The sequence below is a fragment of the Ptiloglossa arizonensis genome, chromosome 5 (assembly GCF_051014685.1).
Source record: "Ptiloglossa arizonensis isolate GNS036 chromosome 5, iyPtiAriz1_principal, whole genome shotgun sequence".
NCBI classification, from domain to species: Eukaryota; Metazoa; Arthropoda; class Insecta; order Hymenoptera; family Colletidae; genus Ptiloglossa; species Ptiloglossa arizonensis.
The window spans coordinates 18,466,471-18,479,620 of NC_135052.1; the positions used below are offsets into that span (position 1 = coordinate 18,466,471).

The following is a 13,150-nucleotide window of genomic DNA, read 5'->3' on the forward strand; positions in this document are numbered from 1 at the left end:
TGCGTTCGTCACTCTTAAGACGTTGCGTCCTCTAACAATAACCTTCCCATTATGAAACAAAACAAATCTCTGAAGCGACGGCCTGCGATGTTACTGTATCGGTCGAAATATTTAATACGCTGCCAGAGATCGCCAATGATCGCGGAGAACAGTGACGATTAATTCGATTAATACTAGGTAACAAGTTCGATTATTTTCGGAATAGAAGCGAAATGCAACGGTTTCTGTACTATTGGCGTACGCACGCGGTCGAGCGCTACATGCGTGGTCGACCACGTGACCCGCGAGCTCATAAGGTCAGCTGACAAGCTGACAACAACGAACCTATCGAGTGACGACGGCCCTTTCTCGTTCGCCGACAACCTTACACCGAATTAATTAAAAAAGAACTCGCACACTCGTGCGAAATACGCAAGACGCGAGACGATTACTTGCGAAAAACAGCACGAAAGTTACATTTTGCCACGGCGTTTCATCTTTCTCGAACAAATTCAAATCTGCCCACAAAAATTCCCGCCAATCGAACAACGATCCGAGCGTTGATTGGTTGGATAAGCGATGCAAATCTGAACTTGTTCGAAAGGATCGAACGACCGTTAAAAATGGCGGAGAGAGCTTTTTTATGTAAAGGAATTGCAGGCGACGCGAATTAGTCGAGACAGTTTGCACAAGACATAAGCGGCGAGTGGAAACGCGGCCTGACAACCAACGACGCCCAATCACCTGTCAAGCAACGTGGCGGCCGGCTAAAAGCACGCCGTCGAGAAACCCGTTTTCCCGGGTAACTCGTCGCGGCGCACGACAAACACGATTTAACACGCGTCACGCGGGACACGATCACACAGGAAACGAAAGAAAGCTGCGTGACGGGAAGAAAATGGAATCACATTGGTTACGACTCACGTTTCAGCGGTTTCGGGTTGCTCTGCTTGCGGCGTGACATCCTCTGCGTTCTGCCATCACCAAATCAACGTCGACATGCTTGACATCGTCGCAGGTACACGCGAGAAGACGAAGTTTGGTCGTCCTAGATCGTCTGGTCGTCGTCGACATATAACAAGTGACACAGCACACGCAACGAAAAGAGCGTTAGACGGAACAGATTGATACGAGAGACGATAAAGCGAAGACAAGGAATAAAAAGCGTAGAACAGCGGGAGAACACTTCGAGGCACAAAACGTTTCCCGATCACCGGACAATGTACGTCGCTTACGAACGCTTCCCTTCGGTTGCACGATTTCAGGCCGTTTGGAGCGTTCTTTTCCTTCTTACCCGCGTTTACGGCCGGTTCTCGCGTTTTCCACGCACGAGTGCCGACGGAGAACGCATACACGCACCACGACAGCTCGTACCGCGGCCGCTGTCAGCGAGCAACTAAACAAACGCGATACCAAACAACCCCCACTCCCGCAAACGCAGCGTGACTACGTGCAACGAAGTGGGGAGATTGGAGAGGGAACAAGCTCCGCCCACTACGCGCGGTCTGCTTCCAAAAGCGGGAAATTTTAAACGATACACTTACCGACCGGGTGTGCTACCTAACTCCTAGATGGCGATAGTGTCCCGGTGGTATCGATTGTCTAATGTTCGAAATGCGTAACGACCGACAAAATCTTTTTACGATATCGATAAAGGAACGGTCAATAATTTTGATCGTTGTTGTACATTCTTTTACGATAAAGTAAACGTAATCGATCGATTATAGAATATCGAATAACTGTTAAGAAAAGGTACTCTCTCCAAATAATACAGAATCAATCGATCGTACAAGAGACATTGCTTTATATTTTATTTTACAAAATTTGATTCACCACGGTGCATCATTTTTTACGGGAGACGATGGTAACTACTAATTGATAAGTCTCGAAAGTTCGCTAGCGACATCTACGAAACTGTAGCGAAATTTTGAAAGATATCGAGCACTTTCCTCCGGTAATCGAAACAGAATTCCGTACGGATTGGCAACAATAGGTATCAAAGGAATCGTACGTACCGATAACAGTCTCTCCTATCGCGAATAACTAAATGCATTTTCATTTCACTGTCTGACCTACCGTAGTGTGAAAAGAAAGATGTAAAAAGGTAAATGAAATTCATACTTTACGACTATATCCCATCTATATAGCACAAGTCTTGCGTCCTAGAATGCAAATGTACCTCATTTCATTCGATACAATAGTTTGTTTATCACCTTGGATACGTATTAATAGAAGTGTAAGTTTTTCTGCTCTATGAAAATCCGATAACCGTTCAAAACCGTTAAGGTTCTGTAATAGAAGACGACGAGGTCGTGGTTATTCCGCAAACAAATAAAACGGATTTTATAATCGACCGAATCGTTCATCCAAGGCTGAAAGCTTTCGCGCTTCTACGAAATATTTTTATCTCCAGTATTTATTTTCGCTCGATGTTACTGTATTCTCTCCAGTTGATCTCCAGCCACACGTAAAAGTAACCGACACCGAGTTCCGTTCCGTCGGTTGCAACTTTTACAGTGGCACCGTTTCTCCGAACGTAAACAAGTCAAAGACCAATTATTCCCGCTACTATTGCCGATATATTCTATTTTCGAACGGGACGATGCAATTGAGTTCAACCGGGTCCGCCGAATGCACTTGCAAATTGAACCTCGCCGGGCGACAAAAAAATGATCCGACGAACACACGAATCGTGCACCCATTGTACGTATTTTTAGTCGCGAGATGTCGTGTTTACGTGATACTTTCCGTGAAGGGCTCTGACCCGTTTAACGTCAGACACGCCCCACGCTTTCAGAGTCGTGAGTACCGTAACACACAAACTCCCATGCGTCGCCACGCGGCGTGCACGGCTACCGTAATATGCGATGCCAAGTATCGCGCGTCTCGAGCGTTGCGTCGCGTTTCGAGCCGGCCGAGCTACGCGCAAGAAGGACGTTTTGGAAACGAAGCCAGAAACCAGACAATGAAAAATCATCGACAATCGTCCCTGCACGAAACTGCAAACACAAACGACGCCACGCGAACGCCGCCAACGTACTTGTCATTCGACCGAACGGTTCCTCGAAGGTCGAGCGAAGGAAGAGGTTAATCGAGAAATAAAGAAAACCGAAAACAAAGATGGCGATAGGAAGACTCGGCCATTATTTATGGACGACGTAACGCAACGTGGAGGCTGCTATGCGTTAATTTTAATCGCATCGTCGCTGGCATTTTTCATAGACGACGACACCTCCCTCCGTCCCTCTCCCCCCCAGGACGTGATTGTTGATGAATAATTTAATATACCGTGCAACAAAAACATCGATGACGTAACCGGCCCCTGAATGAAACCACATGGAGACGAGCCTTCGTGTTGACGCGAACCGAACAAGAGTCTCACCTCTGGACTTCCAAACAGAGAATCCTCGTGCACGTGTTAATTCTCGATGGTATAGAGCCGATAAAGAGAATCCAGATAAACAGAAATTGAACGAAAACATCGGAAAGAAATCAGTGAATCAACTTTTCCAGCATTGGTCGGTGTTCGCTCGTTAGAACGCTGCAAAACGTTCACGATACCGGTTGCAACTTTTCTTCGAAAAATATTAATTCAATCTCGGAAATTTATCAGAGGGATAGATATGTATTCTACTCGAATATATCTAATTATTGCTGGTGTCTAACACCGTAACTCGAATATATATTACACGCGTTGGGGGCTGGCTAGAAATATTACCACACTGGTGCAAATAAGCGGTGAATTATTTAAATTACTATCTAATTAGGTTATTACTTAATACAAGTTTTGAAAAACACCAAGATGTTAGTATAAATTAAGAATTTACTGATAATGTTACTGTTGGCTACAGATATTACATAATTTGGGCACTCGGTAGCACAGACATCTTGCTACGATACCAAATCTCGGTACGCGTTACCGAGCGATGGGATTTTTCGCGTAATAAATGAACAACGCCGGTGGCGATCCAACTGTACGATTATGTGCGTTTCGAAAAGTCAAATATCTACGCGGAGTAAGCAATTATTTGCATAAAGAAATAAATACGCACAGGTGGTTCAAAAACAAAAACCAAGGACGTGTGTAGAGTTTCTCGGGAAATATTGCGCGTTTCGAATGTTTAATTTATTACAACCACGACCGCGAGGAAAAATAATCGATCTCTATGGTCTCTCGCGATCCGTACCGAAAACGATTCTATTTCTTCGGCGTCACGCCGTTGTTTTTTGATGGAAATAATTTCGCTTGTTTGACTTTGCCATCGTTGTTGAATCATCCGTCTCTCTCGCGCGCGCTACGAATAAAAAAAGAAAAGAAAAAAAAAAAAAAAACAAGAAATGCATCGTTTCGCGCAAAAACAGGTGATAGTCGAACGAAACGAGATCTCTCGTGCGCACCGTGTACGAATTATGGTCCCGATTGTGGAGTCACGCAGCTCCATGTCCGAGAATGGGCGCGAAAGTATCGAAACTTCGATTTTCTCGCGAGCGGTGCTAAAAATAAACGTGTAGCGATCAATGAAAACGCGAACAACAAATGCAAGATACACACTTTCGTAATCGGCAGCGTAAAATGGCTTTTCAATAACGTATAAATACGCACGCTTTAATTCGATAGTCGGTTTAAAAATAACAGGAAGCAAATCGACCAAAACTGCGCAATTCTTTCCGGAACGCCCTAATATACAGTTAACATTCTAATTAACATCCTAATGTACAATCAACGTCCTAATTAACATCCTAATGTACAATCAACATCCTATCCCCTAATATACATTAAAATCCCAATAACTAGTGCTACGTTCGTGGTAAAAATTCTACCGCCGGTTTAACGCGACACAAAACAACTCGTGGAATCGTGTCAAGGAAATCTATCGCTTTTAATCGCGTTGTTGTCAAACTAGAGATTTACCAGGAACCTTGAAACGAGGGAACAAACTTCAATGCTCCGAATCGCTTCGATTGAAAAATCATTTACGTCACTGGGCTCGGATCGTCGAATTTGTGCATCTCGGTAACTACCATCGGGACAAGTTCGAATATCCACGACGTAAATTAGTAAAAATCTCTCTCTCTCGCAAATAATTCCATGTTACTCCGTAGATACCGCTTCTCACTCCCTGCTCGCTAAACATACTACTTTTCACTCCGTACAACAGGATTGTATTGGAATAATTCCCTCTAGAAGTTACAATAATTCCTCACCGGGGAGTAGTCCCGGGAACTCGAATCATTAATCGTCCAATCCCGTCTAATTCATTCTAATTCTCGTCCAAGTCTCGAACCCTTATCTTTCCTATTCGAATATCATTTAAAATTCATAAAAATCCGCGTCTAATTCTTCCCAATTCTCGTCCAAGTCTCGAACCCTCATCTCTCCTACTCGAATATCATTTAAAATTTGTAAAAATCTCTCTCGAATAATTCAACATTATTCCGTAGATACCGCTTCCCACTCCCTGCTCGCTAAACATACTTTCCACTCCGTACAACGGAATTCTATTACAATAATTCCCTCTAGAAGTTAAAATAATTCCTCACGGGAAATAATCGCGGGAACTCGAACGGTTAATCGTCGAATCCGCGTTTAATTCTTCCGAATTCTCGTCCGAGTCTCGAACCCTTATCTCGTCTATTCGAATACCGTATAAATTTCGATCGTCCGTCGTAGATAGCCCGGCGCGTTTCCTGTCTACCGTATCGAAATGCACGTTGCGTCCGTCCACGCGCGTCCCGTTCGTGTATCGTTAATTAGTATTGTAAAACGTCGGGCGCGTACGCGAGGACTCCCGCGTAAGGTCGAGTGCTCGGCCTTGGGGCCCTCCGCGTGGCGAACGTACAATGGTCCGATACGGTGTTTACCGAATACGGCTCCCGAAACACGATACACTTTTCCACTTGACGGCCGATCCGAAACGAAGTTTCGGTAATCGTGCGGTACGTTTCCCGCCCGCCGGCCAACGCTAGATACTACACGCCTTTAAAAACAAAGTCAGCGACACTTTCGCGGTGTTAACGCCGTGGCTTGGCGATAATGCGCGCTCCCGCGGCCGCGGAGGCGCGCACACCACGATCGCTGATCACGAGCCCGTCGAATGATTCCCTTGTTGTCTATCGTGAACATTGGTAGCCTTTGAATTCGTCAAATCGGCGGGTACGCGTGCTGGCTGCTCGCGCAGATCGATACAAGCTAATAAAGAACCGGCCGGGGAATTATTAAAAGCGACGGTCCGTTATACGAGGCACGCGTGATAAAGCAATGATGAAACCGTGGACAAGTTTCACGATAGAGTATCCTTACGAAACGAAATAATTTCCAACGCGTCGATCGACGCGACGGACGGACGAACGGGCGGGCGGGCGGACGGACGGACGGACGGACGGACGGACGGGCGGACGGGCGCCCGTTACGGGACGCGAGAGCTCACGGCGAGCCCGGCGGCGTCGGCGGCCATCGAAATTTTCTAATCGTCGACGTACGTCGTCTGGTCGTGGTAGTCGTGCTCGGTTGTCGTCCGGAGCATAAATCGTGGCCACGGCGATAGTGCAACGACAACGGGAGATACCTACCGCGCGATAAGATCAAATTTACTAGAAACCGCGAGAACGTCGTTGGGAAAAGAATTTACATAGTAATATTCCATGAGATTGCTCGCCACGCGTTGATAAGGAGCACGCTCGAAAAAAAACGCGGAGATAAAAACACCGAACACGCGGAATAGTCGCGCAGAAGGCGAACGGGGCGCGATTCTCGCGATCGCGCGCCCTTCACCTGCGCGGATCGAACGATCCGTATTGACCCTAGAACCAGTGGTTCTTCGCATGGGATCCGTCGATCGTTTAGCGATGGATTCCCTAGCGTTGGGAAATAGTAAATATAGGTACGCTTTTCTAGGATATTTTAACCGTGGTCTTTATCGTATCGTCGTACATGTAATTACCTACGAATACTTAAAATACGTAATTTATAAATGTATGTAAATTACCCGGTGTTTTATAGACAGATATGTATATAGGATTGTTACATTTCAGATATTTCGGATAGATTGGTAAATTTTGTACGGAGATGACACTCTGAAGATCGAACAATGTAATTGCTTATTCAATCGTATTTATCGGTGTGTAGTTAAATATTTATTTTTGCTTCGTATATCTAACAATTTCGTATTTTACGCTTTCGATGCTTCGAATTTACGATAACTATTGAACGCGTTAGGTGTTGCGAGCTTTCTAAATCTTGCGGAGAAATTTTACAAAGCAACGTTTGAAAAACATTTCGGTAACGTGTAAAGAAGGTTCCTCCCAAGAAAGAGGTTCAGGAATTTTGTGGGACTACCAATGGGAGTTCGTGGGGAAAAAGGGTTAAGAAATTGCCCTAGAAAGATCGCAAATTTTTACTCTACGACTGTCTAATGATAATTTCGTATGTCCAGGGATTCGGTTCGCGAATAACATGTAATTGTGTAATATAGATTCTTTAAAACGGTATAAAATTGAAACGACTTTGTCATGTAATCGTTTATTCTAACCTAACCAGAACTTAGTGTATCTAACGACACACATTTATCGCATACTGTTGCACTATTCAAGTGCGACTTACATAATTGCTTTTTTGTAGTTAGCAAACTGCTCCGCGTTCGATAAACTGGCACATTTTTTGTACATTAATGGATCGTAACACATCTGTTACCTGTTTTCAGTATCTTCCACACCTTTCGTCGATTTCATTTTTTAATTTCTCCCAAATTGTATTTTCCGTAACATTCGTAACACGATTCGACGATCGGATCGAATCCGAGCTTCGATCGACGATTTGCTTCGTAATTGATTCGTTAGCTGACACTTATGAAAATATCCTTCGTTTGTTCATTTCTCGGAAGCATTCTGATGAGCTGTTGAATGCATTTACAGCAACGATATTCACCGATGTGTAAAACATCGACAGAGACCTCCCACTTCCGCGTTTCCGTAAACAGGAAACTCTTCCATGTTGCTTTCTTTCTACCTAGAGATTGAAAATTAATGGACATACACGTTGCGTAATGTACAATAATTCAACAAGGTGTACGATATTCTAAACAATTTCATTATCGTTTTCCTTAGCTCGAAACACGATAAGAAACGGTTAATCGTTGATCGACAAAAATGATAGGAGATCATTAATACAGATTAGTTTATCCAAACTTATAATATATAAACGAATGAATCGTCGTAATGTAAACATTTTTAAAACGTTTCGATATATATATATAGCCATCGGGATCAATAATTTTGTACGATTTTTGTCCGTTGGATTAACGGTTTATCTGAAATCGTGCACACCGTTGAGGAAGATTTACTTCTCTTATCGTGTTTTGGAGGTACAAATATAACAACAAGAAAATCTTTTGAAAAAATGATATGTTTCTTTAAATTATCCAATTACTTTTTCATAGAGAAAGAAACACTGTCAAAAAATCCTTGATTTTCGACCGAAAGGTACCAGCCCGCCCCCTTGACACGTGATTGCCACGTCATTCATATCTGTGTGACGCGCGACTTTCCGTAGTGACTCGTCATCAGTTTCTGAAAACAAACCTTGATATTTGTAAACTTTTACCCAACGTTACATTGAAAACAGAGACTCTTCGTTCCATAAACAAAAGAAGTATCATACATTCGTCTGGAGGGCCCGATCAAAGAGTGCCTCCAAAATCTAAAAATATTTGAAAAACTTAATCAATACAGACAAATACCAATATCACCGAATCGAACTGTTCTTTTAATAATTCCTATAAAAAATATACTTTCTTTTAATAATTCTCGAACATCACCGAATCGAACTGTTCTTTTAATAATTCCTATTAAGAAATACACTTTCTTTTAATAATTCTTATCGATGATGGTTCTCTGACTATAAAAACTATTCACCTCAAACGAGAGAAGTTTTGTAACTTGTCAATAATACCCATTGAAAACATCTCGACAAACTAAATCGATTGTAACGAACCGACGTGTAATTTCTCGCTTCAAAACACACGCAATCTCCAAATTAAGTAAACGTTCTACTTGTGTACTTTCTGAATTATTATTCCGTGTTACATCTCTCGTAACTGCACAGTTTCTTTCTTTCTGTAAAATCAGTTTCGTTCCATTTGAACCGTTCAAGAAGACTCGACTGCGATTAGTAATGTTACGAATTGTCCGATGTCTCTGTGTTTCGCGTTAAAATTCCGAAAATGAAAAAACGGCGTGGCAGCCAACACGTTGAACAACGAAATTGCGCACAATGTTGTTTATTTTCCCGTCACGGCGATGCGACGGATCAAGCGATTCTTAATGAATCGTCGCGAAAGCGTCGCGGACGCATTGATAAGGCAACGCAATTATAAATTGCCCTGTACCGAGCACGATTAGGTAACCGCGTGCAACGGGATGCTCCATTTTCAAAGCGGCTTATGACGCGCTATGTTTTTTCCAATGGCTTCGGTTTCGAGCGCCGAAATCCTTCGAATCGCCCGTACCACGTTAAGAACAAAAGCCTCTTAAAATGCTCCACTCAAAGATTCGTTACCCTTTCGCGTTGAAAACAGAGTGGGACACGTTTCTATCTAGATAACGAATAAACGAATAACGTTTCATCCGAACAAACTTGCAACGATGGACCGCGTACGAATGTTTATCCGAATAAAATTTCCTTACACGAACGATAAAGTAATCTGTTTATTAAAATTCAAAGAATTTATTTATATTCCTTCCTGATACTTGTGCTTAATTTTGTACTATCGGGCGTGTTAATATTGTTAATTTTTTATTGAATAATTACAATAAATAGTTCACTCGAAACGTAGGAAATTGAAAATAATTGCGTTATTGCTTGCGCGTTTTTTCTATATATTTCGTTTGAAAATATAGTTACAACGTTTCTCTTTTTAGAGATTGTCGATGTTTGTTACTTTTATGGTATGGTCTTAGGTAGGATAGATATTCAGCTTCAAGTATTTTCTGTGCGCATGATTAATTCGGGTGTTTGTTGAGTTTTAATAAAAATGTGTGCCGTGTCTTCGGGGAGACGATACACGAATATACGATATCTTCGGTCGAGTTTATTGAATGGTCTAACAATAAGACTGGATTGTTTTGACGTGGAACTTTGTTTAGATTATTTAAATGTTTTAACGCGCGGAGTGAGAATCAATATTGTAAGAATCCGGTACCCAGACGCTGGCTTCGTTCGTTGTATCTTAATTTCTTTCGTGCGTTTGTATGATCACCGTGGTGAGGACAGTGAAACAGTTGTCCGTGAAGAAACGTTCGGAAATAGTCACTTTATCGAAAGAAGGTTACTCGATAAGAGACATAACCGAAATAATTAGAATTTCCAAGTCTTTGGTCGAATACATATTGAAAACGTTTACAGATACGGCCACTTACGCGTCCTTAAAGCGGCCAGAACGTTCAAGAGAGACCAGTGTCGGTGAAAATTGTTTTCCACGAATATTAAGAAAACGAAATAGAAAAGAAAACGACCCAGAAATAGCAATCGAGATCAATAGGAACCACGTATGTACGAGATCGTTCTTCGAGAACGTGTCGTGATGCGAAAATTACTATTAAGGGAGCAGAATAAAAGGAAAAGATTCAAATGGGTCGAAAACCATGAAAAAAATATTATAAACGGTCGAGTCCAAAATCGAAGTATTTGAAAATAAATGTCTGAAAAGAACCTCGGAAAAAATGATTCTAGAATGCATAACACTAATTGCAAAATACGAAAGAGTCTCCGCAATGTTGTGAGATTGTTTCGATGGCAATAATACCGGAGATTTAATAAAAATTAACAACGCACCGAGAAAAGTGTAACATTTAAACATCGCAAAAGGAAAAATTTCATCTTTGCGCAAGGTAAAGATCCGAAATACTCCTTCAAAATGTGTAAAGAGTATTTGGAACAATACAGAACAATAATGAAATAAAATTTATGCACTGGTCATCTATCATCGGACCTAGATCTCGTAGAAAAATGAGATAAACTGGATCGTCTGCTCAACGTCGACAATGACATGTGGAAACGTTTAGAAAATCTGCGGAATCGAGTATCAACCGATACATTACAAAATTGAACGTACACGATGCGAAAAACTGTAAAAGCTGTCGTTAAAAAACACGATGGATTTCTCAAAGAGAAAATGATACAATTTATTTAATTTCTACAGTGAATTTTCGGTAACTTGGGACAATAAATGTTTCCTATAATAAGTAAACTTTAAAAGGCGATGAACTTTTATCGAATTCTTTAATGCGTTTGCAATTATTTTCAAATTGGTTGCACCTTCAACAAGTGACACACTTATGAACGGCAGCGGACCGTTGAAAAGTTTGAAAATAATTTTTTCGTTGGATTGTTGCAACGATGTCGACAAACTAAATCGACAACTCCTGTACAAAGGAAATGCGATCGCAGCCTTAGTCCACCATTTTTAATCGCACGGATAAACTTTCATTCGAATAAACTCTCAGCCGGGATTAAATTTAAAAGAAACTTTTATACGTGACAAACGAACACCGCGAACAACTAAAAGCAATCGTCCGAATAATTTATTCAAACGAAACAGTTTTACTCACGTGAAGATTAAAGATTAAGTTTCTCGGCATAATAAACAAAGGAACAACAATTTAATCGGTCTTGACCGAGCTCTTTATTATGACGTCCGATGCTTGAAGTTTGCGTCACCCTCGGAAAATAAACAAATGCGCGATCCAAGGGGAAACACTAGGAATTATAAGTTTCGAAAGAAAATTAGAAACAAGGAACAATAACTAACCGATAAAATAATTAAAAATTGGAGTATTCGATCGGAAAGAGGAATACGTCGAATTATTTTGTTAATTTTTCAAACTCGATTTTTCGACACCGATTTTTCGGTGGTGTAGATCGGGAAAACATAAAAAAAAAAATATATATATATATATAATATTGAAGATACATACAACGCATACCATATCGTTGATAGATCTCCCGCGGAGATTCTTGACAGTACGAAACGATAGTAACCGTTGTAATCGTTGTGTTCGTGGCAACTCGACGATCGAAACGTTATAATAAAGACCTTGGTTAAGACTGACTCGATTGTCGTTTCTTTATCTAGATAAAGATTTTATACGAAGTTATGCGAGAATTCTGGCTGAAGCAACACCGAGTCAAAGTCCAAAAAGGAATTGCGTTTAAATCGTACGAAAAAATTCATCGAGACTCCGTGTCCGAGATTTTCCCTCGTCGTAACGAAAGCAACATAGTCGAGCCACGTTATCTTAGTGGGGCGGACACCGTCGCGTGGCAATTGAAGAAAATTGATAATTGCGTTTTGAAGCTGCACCGCGCATAAAAGGGTTACACCGTAGGAATGAATCACGTTGACGGTGAAAATCGAAGGATACGCGGCAGGAACGTAATCTTATTAATACGTAGATTATTAGGACCGTGCGTGCAACGCGAACGCGAAGGTCACGGATAGTGTTGGGGGCCCAAGGAGAAGGTATTCAGAATAGAAAATGACGATTCCCGGGATGGGCGCGTCTTCAAGGTGAAAACTATGCCGTGGACAATGAAACGCAGGTGATTAGATTAAACCGCGCGCAATAAACATCAGTTGTCGGCCGGTTGTTTATGAGTCTACTATTGGTTATCGTACTACGGCTCCGACTTATTTTAGTGCTGGCGCGAGACGTGGAGCGTTAACATATTGTCTCGGTTTACGAAGAGATTTCAGCGTTTCCGCGCCAAACGTCGTTTGAAATTGCACGACGTTTATGGGAGCGAATCGGACGGATCGGAAGAATTATTTTTTCATTCGTAACGAAAGAGCCACGTGGGGAACCTTTTCAACGAGAAACGTTGTCGATCGAACGAAATAGATTTAAAGGGAACGAAAACGATAACGGTGTTATTATTTTTCCAGTAAACGTCACACGGCGTTCTCTCTTCAAATTGGCTTCATCCTTTCGGCCAATCAGGCTTTAAATAAACGGAGCTCCGAGTGTCCGCTGATGCAGACATTTGATCAGCCATCCAACCGACCAATTTGCTCCACAGAGAGGGCACCGTTGAAAAATACAACGCGACAAAAGAACGATGGAAGAGGAGGAGAAGAAGAGTCAAAGACCAGCACCGTCCGAGCTACATTCGAATTAA

General features: G+C 41.9%; 1 protein-coding gene across 1 annotated transcript in view; it reads right to left on the reverse strand.

Moving 5' to 3' along the window:
- Positions 1 to 1,633, reverse strand: part of Ush (Zinc finger protein ush) — a 445,671-nt gene extending 444,038 nt beyond the window's left edge. Inside the window, exon 1 of the mRNA XM_076313242.1 lies at positions 904 to 1,633. Within this exon, the coding sequence (XP_076169357.1) occupies positions 904 to 943 (40 nt within the window). The 5' untranslated portion in view covers positions 944 to 1,633. The remainder of the gene's footprint in view (positions 1 to 903) is intronic.
- Positions 1,634 to 13,150: the final 11,517 nt, after the last annotated feature.